Here is a 14,327-nt window from a genome sequence, read left to right as displayed (position 1 = left end):
AAAAGGTGTTTGCGTCGTTTGGACAGATTCTACACACTTAAGGGTATGTGTTAGAGCTAATCGTGCACTCTAGTGCAAAGAAAAAATTTACAGTGAACATTGTCGAAAGTGAAAATGTGTACAACTTTCATAGTTGGTGGCCAACTATTTACAAAAAGAATGTAAATTCACTGGAATCATCAACCTGCAATGTACCACGAAGTCAGAAAATCCCGTTCAGCATTTCCTCCTTCATGGAGTTCCAATTTTCTGCAGACCACTTCGTCATTGTCGTAGCCAAGCCATTTATTGATAGCCTAGTTGCTCACACATTTGCCCTTGGCCCAACATATCCCCACAACCCAGGTATTCCAACTCAGAAAGCTTATCCCAATGGTTTTATCCCAATTAATGCAGACAAATTACAAGATGTACAAAAGATGCTCAAATACATTCCAGAAGAAGTCGTGCAGGCATTCTACCTTGGCATTGTACAATGGGCAGCAATAGACCATTGAACGTTTACCACATGTAGGTTGTGTCTGATGCAGAGTGAATTGTTGACACAATCTTATTATGTTGACTGAACTGTTATTATCATTGTTGAAGTATCCTTGTAAATTGAGAAAAATAATCCTACTATCTCTAAAAATTGTTTGTAACACGTGAATGTATTGTTGAAATAAATTGATATTGATCTTAAAGGATAAGGAGTTTCTCAGTGCCATCTGCTAAAAAATATATTGCCAACCATACAACAATAATTACTTCGTAACTTCACCTCGTTTCTGAATAAAAACATTAAGAGATTAATTTAATTTTAATGATAATTATTACAAAATATATTATATTTTGTATTGAATATTTGTGAATTTGCAAAACGTCTTTAAGTCCAGCATTTTTATTTATTTATTCTAAAAACATATAAAATTTAAACCTTCTTTCAGAAGTTGAAAAATATTTGCAATACTGATCTGTTTGCTTTACGCCAATAAAAAGTGGCACAATATGTGCCAACAGCACATTACACAGTTTTTTGTGATTTTTCAAAACTATTAGTTTGGACTTACATTGTTTTGCAAATTCACCATTCAAATAAAATGTCAGAAATGCTTACAATTTATATGTTAATTAGAAATTCATTATCTAACTTGTTGAAGCATCACAAAATGTCCACTTTTTATGGTGAGATTATCTTAAAAATTTGTATTTAAACTTTTCAAATAATTGCTTGTTAAAATTTAAATAATTTCACATTTTTATAGAAAACAATTCTATTAAACGAACACAACTACTTTCAAAACAATTTTTTTATATTTAGTATTAGAAAAAGTGACGAACGTTTCAGCAGCAATGTTTGGAAAATCAGTGCTGCCAACTGCCTTTCCAAAATATTTCTAATGTAAAATGAGCATCGCTGAACATGCACAAGGGTCTTGTTTTTTATTTATTCATCTTTATTTCTTTTTTCTTCTATTTTTTGTTTGTTTTATTCATCTTTGTTTCTTTTTCTTCTATTTTTTGTTTTATTTCCTGGACGGCTTTTAAGATCTTCCCACTTCAGACCATATCTCTTCCTTAGAAGTTCCTGGCCGTTTGGTGAGATGTTCTTCCGGTTGATGTTGTAACGTTCCAAGGCCCCTGCCCTCCTATCTAAATATTTTTCTTTTAAACTGTTTTCATGCATGTAAATATTTCTTAAAAAGTCTACGTTGTTAGCTGTGTTTACATTTTTAGATAGTATAGTCAGACGTTAATATGTATTTTTCATTATTAATATGTTTTGTAAACGATGGTTGGTGGGTGTTTACATTTCTTCAAAAGTCACACTATAAATATTTTACAGTTTTAATGTATTTTAGGGTTGATATTTGAACTTGCTGTGTATTTTAATAATGTACTTTGTATTTTAACGGAATTTTAATTTTTTTTTTTTTGTAATTGTTCACAAATAAGTCATACTGGAATTTTTACCTGTTTTGGCCTACTTTTTCCGGTTTTTTCTAAATAAGCTTAATTTTGTCAAGTAATTTGTATTAGGATTGCGGTTTTTAACTTTCATTAACGTGTTACATAATTGTCTGATAATCACTTATTTTGGGTTTTCAAGAAAGCTTTTAAACTTTGTTTACTAATTATATTTGTCTAACACTATGTATGAATGTTTTCTACAATATTTATTTTGATTTTAATATGGTACTATAGTGATATGTTACGTTTTTATTCAGAACGGGCTGTTACATAATGTTCTATAACAATGGACTTGGTGTGGGGTGTATTAGAAAGAGGCAGGTATATGAGAGAGACCGATGAGTGTGTGTGAGATAGCAACGGTGATTCCCTACCAAAAGAGAGACAGAAACGATATCTCTTCGGAGCGTGGGAAACCAAGGTCAGACGTTTTTGATAAAAAAAAAAGAAGGGACGGAGAATGGGAAGTCCCTGTCTATATGTATGGAAAATGGTTTTCAGAGCTTATGTTGTGTACTGTTATTGGCTTGTGATTTGAATTGTGTGTGAGAGTGTGTGATTGGTCGGTGAGGTCATGTGACTTCTCCTTCCTGCGTGATGAAGAAGGTGGCATGACTTCACCAGTCGTCTGTCGATCGCTGCACCAAGAGGGCGCGTTCGGTGGCTTCTCACCAAATATGTATGAATTTTGAGGAGGATAAATTTAACGTCGGTAGCTAGAGCCATGCCGAAGAGAGTAAATTAATCATTTGTTGTTTTGGAACTTTTTGGACACTTTTAACTAGAAATTGCGGCTGCCGACGTCGGCGTCTGGCTCATTACGAAATTCGTTTTTGCTGTGTGCAGCCGTGTTTGAGGCCGCACTGATTTCGTGTACTTACAGTAAAATGTTACTGAAGGACTTAACCTACGTTATTTTTCGTTAATTCTCATCGTCCGAGCTGCGAGCAATTCTCGACAGGCGGATGTACAAATTTAATGAGTGAGAAAATTTTTGAAAGTGATTGGATTCGGCTATGTAGCATTCTATTTTAAAAAATAAAACAAACTACAATTGGCGCTTAACATCTCTTTTTTTTATTTTTTTGTATAACAAACTGTTATATTTGGCACCCAACATGGGGCTGGCACAAACTTTTACACGACCCTGAGAGCAAGACGGACATTTTCGGCGGTAAATAAAGATGATCTCCCAGAACTGTCGGCGTAGCTGAGCGGCGAATGCGGCTTTCTCCGCGGCGAGAGTCGACGGGCTGCTTCAGCAAGTGAAGAGATCAGACAAACAATTGTTTGAAATATTTTATTTTCAGTGAGAGCTACTTTCTCTAGCCATAGAAAGCATTTTTTTATACCATCCATGTGTGTTGAATTACTTCATCCCTTCTCGTATGTTGATCAAAATAAGATTAGATGGTACAACAGAAAAACCTAAGAATTGCCTCATTAAAACTCAAACATTATGGAGACAACAATAACAATAGTAATAGCTCTACTTTTAAGTGTCATAGAAAGTGACATAGTCAGTAACATGCTGGATTTTTATTGGGATTCTTATTCTCTGTCAGCTGAGCCTTCACGCTCTGTGTTTCAGACTCTTTTCCAGAAGTTTGCAGATTTGGACAGTTTGTGTATCGATGGAAGAAATGTAGAATTTGCAGGCTCCTAAAGAAACAGGTCTTTATTATTTACTCCACATAATGAACAAAAAAGGGACATACTTTGTACCCCTTCCAATGTCGGAAAAATAATTCCACTCAATTATCAGTACCAGCCTAACCATTTACAAAATAAGAGACCTTTTTGTAGGTATTGTAGAAATAAAGTTCCTGCCATATGCATACTCAAGAAATATGCAGCAAAATTTCAACCCAAAAACCAAGTAATCAGATGGCCCAAAATACTTTTTTCTGCACCACCTCACCATCAGCCATTTAGAAGATTTTTTTCGATTAACAATGTTAAAATACATGATAAATGTGCTTCATATAACAAAAAAAATATCAACATACCAAAAATTGAGAACTATGAGAAACATAAAAATAGTAAATGCGAAAACACCTGTTACATAGAATGCTTTGGCATTCACTATACAGTGTAAAACATGCATGTGTTTCTAAATTACAGGAAAACTAAATTGCCATATGTATATTTTTTTTTAATTCAGACAGTATTACTAGATGTTAAGACACTGACTGGAACCTACGCAATACCAGGTCTACTCGATATTAGCTCAGTTCGCAGTTTCATTTAGTTGAGTAAACAGAATCTGTGTAACTTTAAAATGTTTCACCACCTCAGGCAATCAATGAATATCAACACAACAAGGTTAAAATTAATATATTTTCTAGGACTTTTTCCATTATTTGTGTTTAACAATTTAGCAACTGATCTCTCTTTTGGCTCACACTTCATTGCCAAAACAGGTATAGTGTTTGAGCAACAAACAGAAAATTCAGAATGATTGTAATACTGAAAATGGAAATGATTTGCTTCTTACTGTCTCAGCCCTGCTAAGCAGAAACCTAAGAAACAGCAAATACAACATATAAACATAAAATAATATAGAGCAGAAAACAGTGGTAATACAATACAGTACATAAAATTAGTAATATCATCTTGTAAATAGAAAATATTATTTAGGATATTATTAAAAAAGTTTTAAAAATGTTTGATTTTTTAAAATAAAGTAAGCTATCTGGACTCATACAATTAGTACACATCATATTGCCATGGAAGCTCTCCCTCAGGAGTAAGGAAATAATCTCTGAATTCATTCCGAATTTCATGTAAGTTTGTTGTTGACTTTTGGGGTTACGTTTCTAAGATCAATCACAGTATTAATTTCATCCCGTTCCTTCCTCCTGGACTCCTCAATCAAGTTTCCATCTGTATCATATGAATCAAAAATACCAACTGGAGTGTAGTTATTTCTGGATACAATGTTTCTGCACAAAAAAAAAGAGATTAATGCAAGATAAAACAATGACCTCTACTTTTTCTGGTACCAGACATATCATTTTCAGTAGTATGCTAAATTTTGATGACATGATGCCAAAAACATGTTCAATTATCATTCGTGCTATACTCAGTCTGTAGTTGTAAACCCTTTCTGATGTCGATGATCCTGGCTTGTAACCTGGGTATGACTTCATCATGTAAGTAGATAATGCGAATGTGTCATCTGCCACAAAGATGAATGGGACTGGACATGTTCGTCGGGTAACACTTCACAACCTGGTACATTTAGGGATTGTTCTTCTAGGTTTTTGTAGAGTGAGGTGTGCTTGAAAACACCACCATCCTTAATCAGTCCTTGGCATCCAACATCAGCATATGTGAAGTTGTAGTTACTGTTTGCAATTCCAAGCAGCACAATGCTGAATGTGCCTTTATAACTAAAAAATCAAGCTGTCACTATGTTCTGGAACCAATATTTTTACGTATTTGCCATCTACACTGCCTCAGCAATGAGGAAAGCTCCATCTACAGGATGACCACCAAACTTTGATTTTGAAATTCATGCACATTTCCATGTTTTCAAGGATCAAAATTTAGTTTTTCAAGGAATTTGCTTGATGGTGAAACTATGCAAATTTAAGATGCCCAATATAAGGTTATGTACTAACGACACAGGCCCTATACAGTAGAATCCCGCCGATGCGACCCCCCTCTGATGCGTCCATTCCGTTTATACGACCGTTTTTTGAGAAACCGTGAAAAATTTAAGCAGAGAAAGTCGAAAATTTGAGTAAAATCGGATGAAAAACAAGTCTGTTACACTTTGTTGGGCGCTATGTGTTCACGTTTATCTTGGCGGGAGCTGTAATGTAAGAAGGCAGGCATACAAAATACGGCTAAAAATAGATACCACCCCTCTAGACTGTCCACGCGGCAGTGTCTAGCCGAGCTCGGCGCTTCCACTATCACACGAAAAGCCGTCTCAGCTGTCATGTTATCTTACCCGCCCGGCGGCTTGACGTCATACGTGACGTGACGCTTGCCTCTCCCATCCCCTGCTAAATCTTCAAGGCTCATCCCTCCCAGAGCCACAAACCATGTAAAAGCAACCCCCCCCCCCCCTCCTTTTCCAACTAACATTTCAACACATTCCCTCCCTTATTTCAACCTTCTGCGTGAGAAACTGTCAGCGTGTTTTTTTTTTTCTTTTCTTTTCTTTTACGCTGCGAAGGGACGTGGAAAAGATAATTGCTTGAGCTGTCAAAATAAACATCGCTGACGGCAAGAGCGGGAGCGCATCCTGTCGGTCGGTCGCTGTGATTATCTACTCCAAAAACATGTCACAGCATTTCAGGATAGCATTGTTATCTTATATCTTATATCTTTCGTTTATAGCCGAATGTTTTCTACCTGATCCACACAAGTTCCTTCGCCACGTTTTGAACGAAAATAACAACCAGCCGGCTAGCATAGCCAAACTCGCGTGACACGAATTCATTTTTTTTGGGGGGGGGGGGGGGGGGGGGGGGGAGGGGTTAAAATTGGCCCGAATTCTCTATTGCGACCATTCCGTTTATAAGTCCGTTTTTCCGGGAACCGTGAGAGGTCGCATCAGCGGGATTCCACTGTACTTATATTCCAACAAAAGAAATCATAAACAATTTAAATTTTGTTTCCCAGCTGCAGGAACTTAAAAAATATATCGCACACCGAGAATAATAGGGCCACATCTCAAAAAAACTAAATTTTACAGGAGAGTGAATAATTGAAAGTTTATTCTTAGCCTCAGCAATCAGGAAGTGCATAATGTTGGCACTGTTTCTATGGCACAAGTCAAAATATGGCCATGGTGTATTCCAACCCACCCTCAGCTGTACGAATAATAAGGCCGCATGTCAACATGTGGCTGTATTATTCTGATTTCTGTTCGAATAAAGTAAACATTGGCTATGTACGTTTTCATGTGCTCATCAAAATACTTGCATATTTTTACTATGAATAGATGCTTTTGTAAAATTGCCATTTCGTTAGCTAACTGGGGCAAATTTTATAAATAAAAAATTTTAATAGGTAGACCTATAAATTCTAACAAAATTAAATACAACATAATTAAAGAATAAAAAAGTGAAAAATATGTGAATAAAACCCCCTTTTTTATGCTTTCAAGCACATTTTCAGTAATCCAAAGTTTATGAGTGAGAATGTTTTCACAACATACTTTGCTTGTTACTATGTTTATTTCCTGTAATATATATTTTCAATGAACCCGAATAGTGTTTACTGCCCCTTTTGTACATTGGATAAACCTTTGATTTGGCATATTATTCATGGCATGACAAAACAATGGAATCCACACACCCTGCCAGCCTGCTGATGACCCCAAATATTAAAGTTGGCCATCTCAACACGAACAGAGTGACGTCACATACAAAACAATTTCAGAATCAGGTAGGGTCACATCTAAGAACCACCTAGTTGTACCAGGGCTTTAAATACATTTTAGACTGACAAAAAATAAATCTTGAACTCTTACATAAATGCATGTAAATGGTAAAAAAATATTTTTTATCGGTATTGATTGAGCCAGTTAAGAATGCAATTAACGATTTGTGATAGGAAATAAATTTACATACATTTTCTACATGCAAACAGTAAGCTAACACTATTTACACACGGAGAAGATCAACGTCTCAACTTGATCATTGTGTGAAATTACATTTTTCACAAACTAGAAATATTTTCCAATGTAGTAGCTCGTTTATATGAACTAAAACCAGAGAGAAGATTCTGGGCATTTATGGCATAATTTATACCATAAAATTGTCGGAAGCTGTATACGAAATTCAATCAATTGAAAATTGAAATACAAAATTATTAGGTAGAATTAATATCTTGTAAGCAACAACTAAATAAGTTGGGTGCACTTTGTCTGTATTTAAAATCGTATTCACTCTACGTCTAAGACTAAAACCTTCTGTAAAATAACAACACTGCCATACTGGCAATGCAAATGCCCAAGGATGATAAAGGTATTAAATTGTTTGGTGATCAGTCGCCAATTTTCGGTATGGTCGTGGTCGTTAAAATTAATCAAAGTCTACGAAACCACTTTAAAGCAGAACTGCCACCAATTAGCAAATGGTAAAAACTATTACTGATTTTTTGTTAATTTGAAATGAATTCTAATATCATCAAAATTCTAGGTTTGACATAAACTGAGAGAGTGATGTATTAAATTCTTGGAGACAAGCAATTGAAGCATAATTCCAGGTTTTTTCCTCCGATGATGAAAACTCATTTATATTTACACCTTTTTCCGAAATTCAAGGCTGGTGGCCACCCTGATCTAGTATTAAATTGGTCTGCAATAGCTCTCCAATTAATTTCTGTTGTTGGCAGCTGTGACAAAAATCAAGTATCCTTAGTTAGTACAGTATACGGACTGCGAAATATCACCAGGATGTAGTGAGGCTAGCGTCCGGGGAGGGGGACCATCAACTGTCCAACACTGAGCATGAACCCATGACCCCGAGTGTAGAAGGCATAGGACCTGGAGCGGACTTAGCCACTTCAACTCCAGCGGGGACACAGTCCTAACATTTAGGGGGTTCCCGGAAGCGGAAGTAACAGCAACAGATACTTAGCACCCAAGACAGTTGTTCCTAGGATGTACGGGCGAGACCGATCCATTCCGCGGGTTCTAGTGAGACTCAAGAGTGGACATAGAAAGACAAACCCAAACCAGCCCGCTGATTTGGGAACCTGACGAGGGCGAGACAGATCCCGAGTGACCAGAGAACGAACTATTGAGGTGACTTCTACATTACTCCCTGGCAGACTCCACGTTTCATATGATAACAGAAGAACCTGCTTAAAATGAGCAAGTGTCAGACCAAAGTCACCAGAGTGAGCTAATCACGGAAGTAACCACTCCTGCGCCCCAATACGATCTCAGACCACACAAAGCAGCCACTCCTCCTAGGTGTTGCCAGGTGATTGTCATAGGACCCTTGGAGCACACCAGGACAACCAAAGACCTGAACCGACTGTAAGAAGCCTGGTAAAGTGAACGCTACTCAATCAGTATTCCAAATGGCCAAGCAGCAATTACACCTAAAAACATTACCACGTCCCTCTACTAATGTGACCCACCACGTCACTGATGTAACGACATCACCAACATCACTTGCACACATCACCAATGTCATTGTCCACGTCAAAAACGTTACAGCACCGGAGATAGCAACGCAGGAGCCACATTGGGCTTCTTCAGGAGGGGGCAATCAATATCGTCCAGGGCTATGCCCTTCCTTAAGCCCGATGTGCCTTGCTGCTTCAGGCCCTTTCTTCTGCCACCATCACCCTCTGTCTCAAACAGCCCACCATGCATGTGCCTGTGTATGTGTAAGTGTGTTTGAAAATCGCGCCACAAACTACCGCTAGAGGGAGCGGTTTTCTCAGTGCTCCGCTCCCGTGTTTAAGTAATTAAATCAAGATGTAACCTGTTTTATTTGGCCCAAGTTTTTTATGTTATAGCGGACGGAGTGAACACTTCAAGACGGGTACTTTTAAAATAAATTGTAACAAATATGCCAAGGCCCGAACAATGCCCAAAGTGGACCAGATTTAATATTTAGTATGTTTTAAATAGTTTAGTTAACCAATATTATTGTTTGCAGCCATTAGGGTTATATGTCGTCATTCCTTTTTCCGGTGGCACACTTTCAAAATACATGTAACTGTCATTGGCCGGAAAAGAGCAGGTGACCTAACTCTAGGGCGCACTGAGAGGAGGCCAGTCAGTCAACGCTGCTACCCGAGATAAGGAGCTCCGCTCACCCATCATTTTCAATTCTGTAATCATTGATCCACTTCCATCTGTTCGCTTAATATATTTTTTAATCACTTTCAAATAACTTCAGGGCTTACCTCAGGTAGTAGACTGTTTGACCTAATTATTAATTTTTACTCAATTTCACTTTGTCACGTATTATGAACTCTAAATTGTTCAGCACATGTGGTTTCCTGATTTGTGCCGTGCCTTTGTAATAGTGTAACATGATGTAGATGAGAACAGATGTATAACAGAAATAAAACTCTGAAATAATAATAGTATTTTCTTTGATGTGAGTGACTGCGTGGAGACTGAGGTGTGTAGGCTGCCTCCAAGAGCCTGCTTAGCATACTACTGTACTTAACGCAGCGTTTCCACCAGTGAGAAAGGACATAGTTTTGTTTTAAGTGCTTTATTATAAATTGGGGGTAGGAGCCACGCCACACATGGGTGACATCATGACCTTGAGATGAGAGCTGATGGGTACACATGACCAGCATTCCATGTGGTGGTGCCCACGGCATAACAATATGTTTTCATTAAATTAGTATCAACCTACCGTGCGACAGCAAATAATTATATCTTCAAGTTACGAAGATCATCTAGGACATATAAACATAGAGCTGTCTAAATTAAGAGAAGCATGCATGACCGTCAAGCTCGCGAAGTCTAGGTTTTGTTGACTAGAATTGCCATTTCAAGGGCACATATTAACTCCCACATATTAACTCGGAATGGTATCAAATCATCACCAGACAAGCTTCAACCCAAATGAACTGTCCAGTTCCAAAGAACGTAAAACAACTAAGAACTTTTCTTGAAGTTATACGCTTCTAACAGAACTATAATCAGATAGCGCGTACAGCTATAACTTTGTTTAGTCTACTAAAGACTGTATTTGGAAGTGTGACAAAGACAAGTAGGCGTCAATCGAAGCGTTGATAGCTATCTTCTTAAAAGATGAGTTTTACACCACCCAGTGCAAGGAAAAGAATTTCTATTATAAACTGATGCATCCACTTATGCTTTGGTTACAAAACTGGCTCGGTTAGACGATTCTGGTATAGAAAAAATGATGGCAATAGCCAGCCGAACTTTAAATAACACGCAAAGGAACCATACCGTAGCTAAGAGGGAGACATTGACAATTATTTGGTCACTTCAAAAATTTCGCAACTTTCTACTAGGTGAACGCATTAAGCTTTTGACCGATAACCAAGACTTCTGCAGTCTTACATTAATTGGTGTCTTACATTCCCTAAATTTATTTCACTTTAATATGTACTTATTTAATATTATTTTTTTAAAGATATATACCTTACAATACTGATGAATTCCTACATTTTCAGGCAAACTCATTAATATTTTCATGATATTATTGAGATGATAATTCAGGATGTGATGGAAGAAATAGGGGTGGCTATTCAAGTATCACATTTAGAAAATATATATGCCAATAATCACAGGTGTATAACTTTGTCAACAACGCTCCTGTTTATTTAAAAAAGAAACACATGATTAACATATCAAAGAACCTCTCCCCATTATAGGTAAAGCAAAAAAAAATAAAATTAAGGCCAACCAGTATGACCTACACTTAAGGCCTGCTAGCAGTGCTGTGGGTTAGTACATAACTAGTGCACCAGTATTACCAGTCACCTGTATTTTCACTCATGTCCATACAACTAGAGTAAAAGTACTTACCTATCACTTGCCACAGCATCACTATCCTTTGCAGTTGCGCACAGAAGCTTGCTGACCTCCGGAGGAGTTGCCTCAACTTCATGCATCATCTTGGTGCACACTGCCTCCTGCTCTATCTCCAACGCCTGCTCCTCTGATGTCCTGCCACTCAACTCTGCCAGTGTCACCCCATTGTCACGCCTCCTTTTAATACGCGTTGCCTCAGACTCTATCTCCATTGTCTTCTCCTCCAATATCTTGCTTCGCCTGCCCGTGCCACTCATCTCTGCCAATGTCATTCTATCATCATGCCTCCTTTTAATGCGTGTTGTCTCCTGCAATATCTCCACTGCTGGCTCCGCCGATGTCTTGCTTCGCCTGCCCATGCCACTTAACTCCGCCAACATCACCCCGTCGTCACACCTCCTTTTAACGCGGGTTGCCTCCTGCTCTATCTCCACTGCCGGCTCCTCCGATGTCTTGCTTCGCCTGCCCATGCTGCTTAACTCTGCCAACGTCACCCAGTCATCATGCCTCCTTTTAGCACGCGTCGCCTCCTGTTCTATCTCCACTCCTGGCTTCTCTAAAGTCTTGCTTCGCCTGCCCATGCTGCTCAACTCTGGCAACGTCACCCAGTCATCATGCCTCCTTTTAGCACGCGTCGCCTCCTGTTCTATCTCCACTGCCAGCTTCTCTAAAGTCTTGCTTCGCCTGCCCATGCTGCTCAACTCTGGCAACGTCACCCTGTCGTCACGCCTCCTTTTAACGCGTGTTGCCTCCTGCTTTATCTCCACAGCCGGCTTCTCTGATGTCTTGCTTCGCCTGCCAATGCCGCTCAACTCTGCCAAAGTTACGTCACCACGCCTCCTTTTGATGCATGTCACCTCATGTGCTTCCTTTACTGACCACTCCTCCAATGTCCTGCCTTGCTTGCCCATGATGCTCTGCTCTGTCAATGTCACGTTGTCATGCCTTCTTTTGATGCACGTGGCCTCCTGCTCTACTGTCACAGATTGCTCCTTCGACACTCTGTTTTGCCTACCCATGCGGTTCAGCTCTGCTAATGTCACCCCATCGTCCCCTGACGAGTCTGCCTCCTCTTCCGCTGCAACGGTGTTAACTCCCACTCCAACCTCCACCACACACTGCTTCTTTTTCTTCTTCTTCTTGACTGGAAAGCCCGTCTTGTTGATGGCCTTCCTGCGTCTTGCTCTCTTCTTGGCAGCTCCCGCAGCCTTCTTTAACAGGTCGGCAGCAGTCAACTTCGTCACATGTACCCGAACCTCTCGCATGCCTTTCCTTTTTTTCAACATAGTGTGCCTGCATGCAGACTTCTTCTCCACTACTGATCGCAAGTTCAGCCGTTTCAACCTCGAGTTGTGATCAGCAAGTCCCTTATTCCTTGACGACACTGCACTCGATCTCGCAATGACAGCAGGTAGCTTCGTAGGTGTCGATCTCGTCACTGGAGCAACCAACTTTTTTAACGGAGAACTAGACCTTGTTTGTGGCAGTATGGTACATTTTGCCGAAGTATGTAAGATATCAGGCTGGATGCTTGGTTTTGTTTTGGGAGAACAATGTGGAGTGGAAGCACTTTCTTTGTAACAGGAAGGAGTAGGTTTGTTGGTGTTGCTCGATGATGTGGATTTCCCTAGGGAAGCACTAGTTTTGCATGAGGACAGGCCAGACTTGCCAAAGGACTCCTTGGGCGGGGAAGGATGAGCCTTGCTGGAGCTTGTAGACAGTGCACATGCCTTGTTAGAAGCCGACCTGCTCGTGGTAGTGGTCATGGTGGTGGGTGTGGCAGATGCCGTAGTAGAAGCAGCCTGACAAGTGTTCCCGGATGCTTTATTGGCTACAAGGCATTTCCCTTGGACAATAGAAGGCTTGCTGGCCACGAGCAGGGTCTTGTTAGACGTAATGGGCAGTACTTTCTGAGCTACGGAAGTAACCGCAGGTTTGGAGGGAGAAGAAGGCGCTTGTTTGGCAATGGATATGCTCGATGCTCCCAGCACAAGTTCGATGTCAATGTTTTTGGAGGGTTCAAAGACACCACTTTCCGGCTGCTTTGGAGTACCTAAAGTCTGTGACAAGTGAGTCGAACCAGGTGACTCCGTAACCACGGTCGTGTTGGTGCTCGCGCTTCTGGATGATGTCCGCTTACTTGGCTGAGGTGTGCTGCTATCATCTCTGTGTTTCCCAGACAGAGTTGCGTTTTTTGTAGGCGCACTGGAGATGACTTCCAGACGATGTCTCTTCTTAGGCGTGGCAATGACAGAGGGTGAGGCAGTGTACCTTGTTATGCACGCCTCAATCGCTTCATCTATGGAGTTTCTACCAGCATCCACCACAGGTTGGCCGTTCCCTTTACCGGCACCTGCTACATACCAACAGAGTATTTCATTACTGCTACAAAAGGATCATACTTAACTTTTACAGCTTCTACACATTGATAACTATGGTATACAACTTCTGTCCGAAACACACAACACTACAGAGTTTAAGTGATTGAAGTTTTAAAACACAACAAAACTAATTTGAATTTTGTTTTATTAGGCATTAGGAATCAAATGTCACAACAAAAATTACTTTTCATTGGAAACATGAATGAAGCAATGTTGTTACAAATAACTATGAAAATAAAAAATAAAAATAAAAAACTGTCCTAACAACTTAATACTAAATAAACCCATGTAAATAACACAGTCATTATTATTAAAGCTATGACAATAGAAAAAATAAACATATAAACACTTAAAATAGCTGCAATTTTTAATAGCAATTGTACGTTTTTATTAAACCAAATAACCACAGCGATTAAATAACTAACAACACAGAAAAGTGGAATTTTTTTAAAATTCTTATATTGGTACCAAAAAGTATCATATAATCTAAATGA

General features: G+C 39.1%; 1 protein-coding gene across 2 annotated transcripts in view; it reads right to left on the bottom strand.

Moving 5' to 3' along the window:
* The window catches only part of LOC134527289 (uncharacterized), a 488,639-nt gene that overhangs the window by 275,609 nt on the left and 198,703 nt on the right, over positions 1–14,327 (bottom strand). The window contains exon 12 of one of the 2 annotated variants that reach the window (XM_063359834.1): positions 11,447–13,808. In XM_063359834.1, coding sequence (XP_063215904.1) covers positions 11,447–13,808 — 2,362 coding nt within the window. The remainder of the gene's footprint in view (positions 1–11,446; positions 13,809–14,327) is intronic. The other variant, XM_063359833.1, reaches the window with a different exon arrangement.

This window comes from Bacillus rossius, chromosome 1 (genome assembly GCF_032445375.1).
Source record: "Bacillus rossius redtenbacheri isolate Brsri chromosome 1, Brsri_v3, whole genome shotgun sequence".
Taxonomy (NCBI): Eukaryota; Metazoa; Arthropoda; class Insecta; order Phasmatodea; family Bacillidae; genus Bacillus; species Bacillus rossius.
This window is presented reverse-complemented; position numbering and strand designations above follow the sequence as displayed.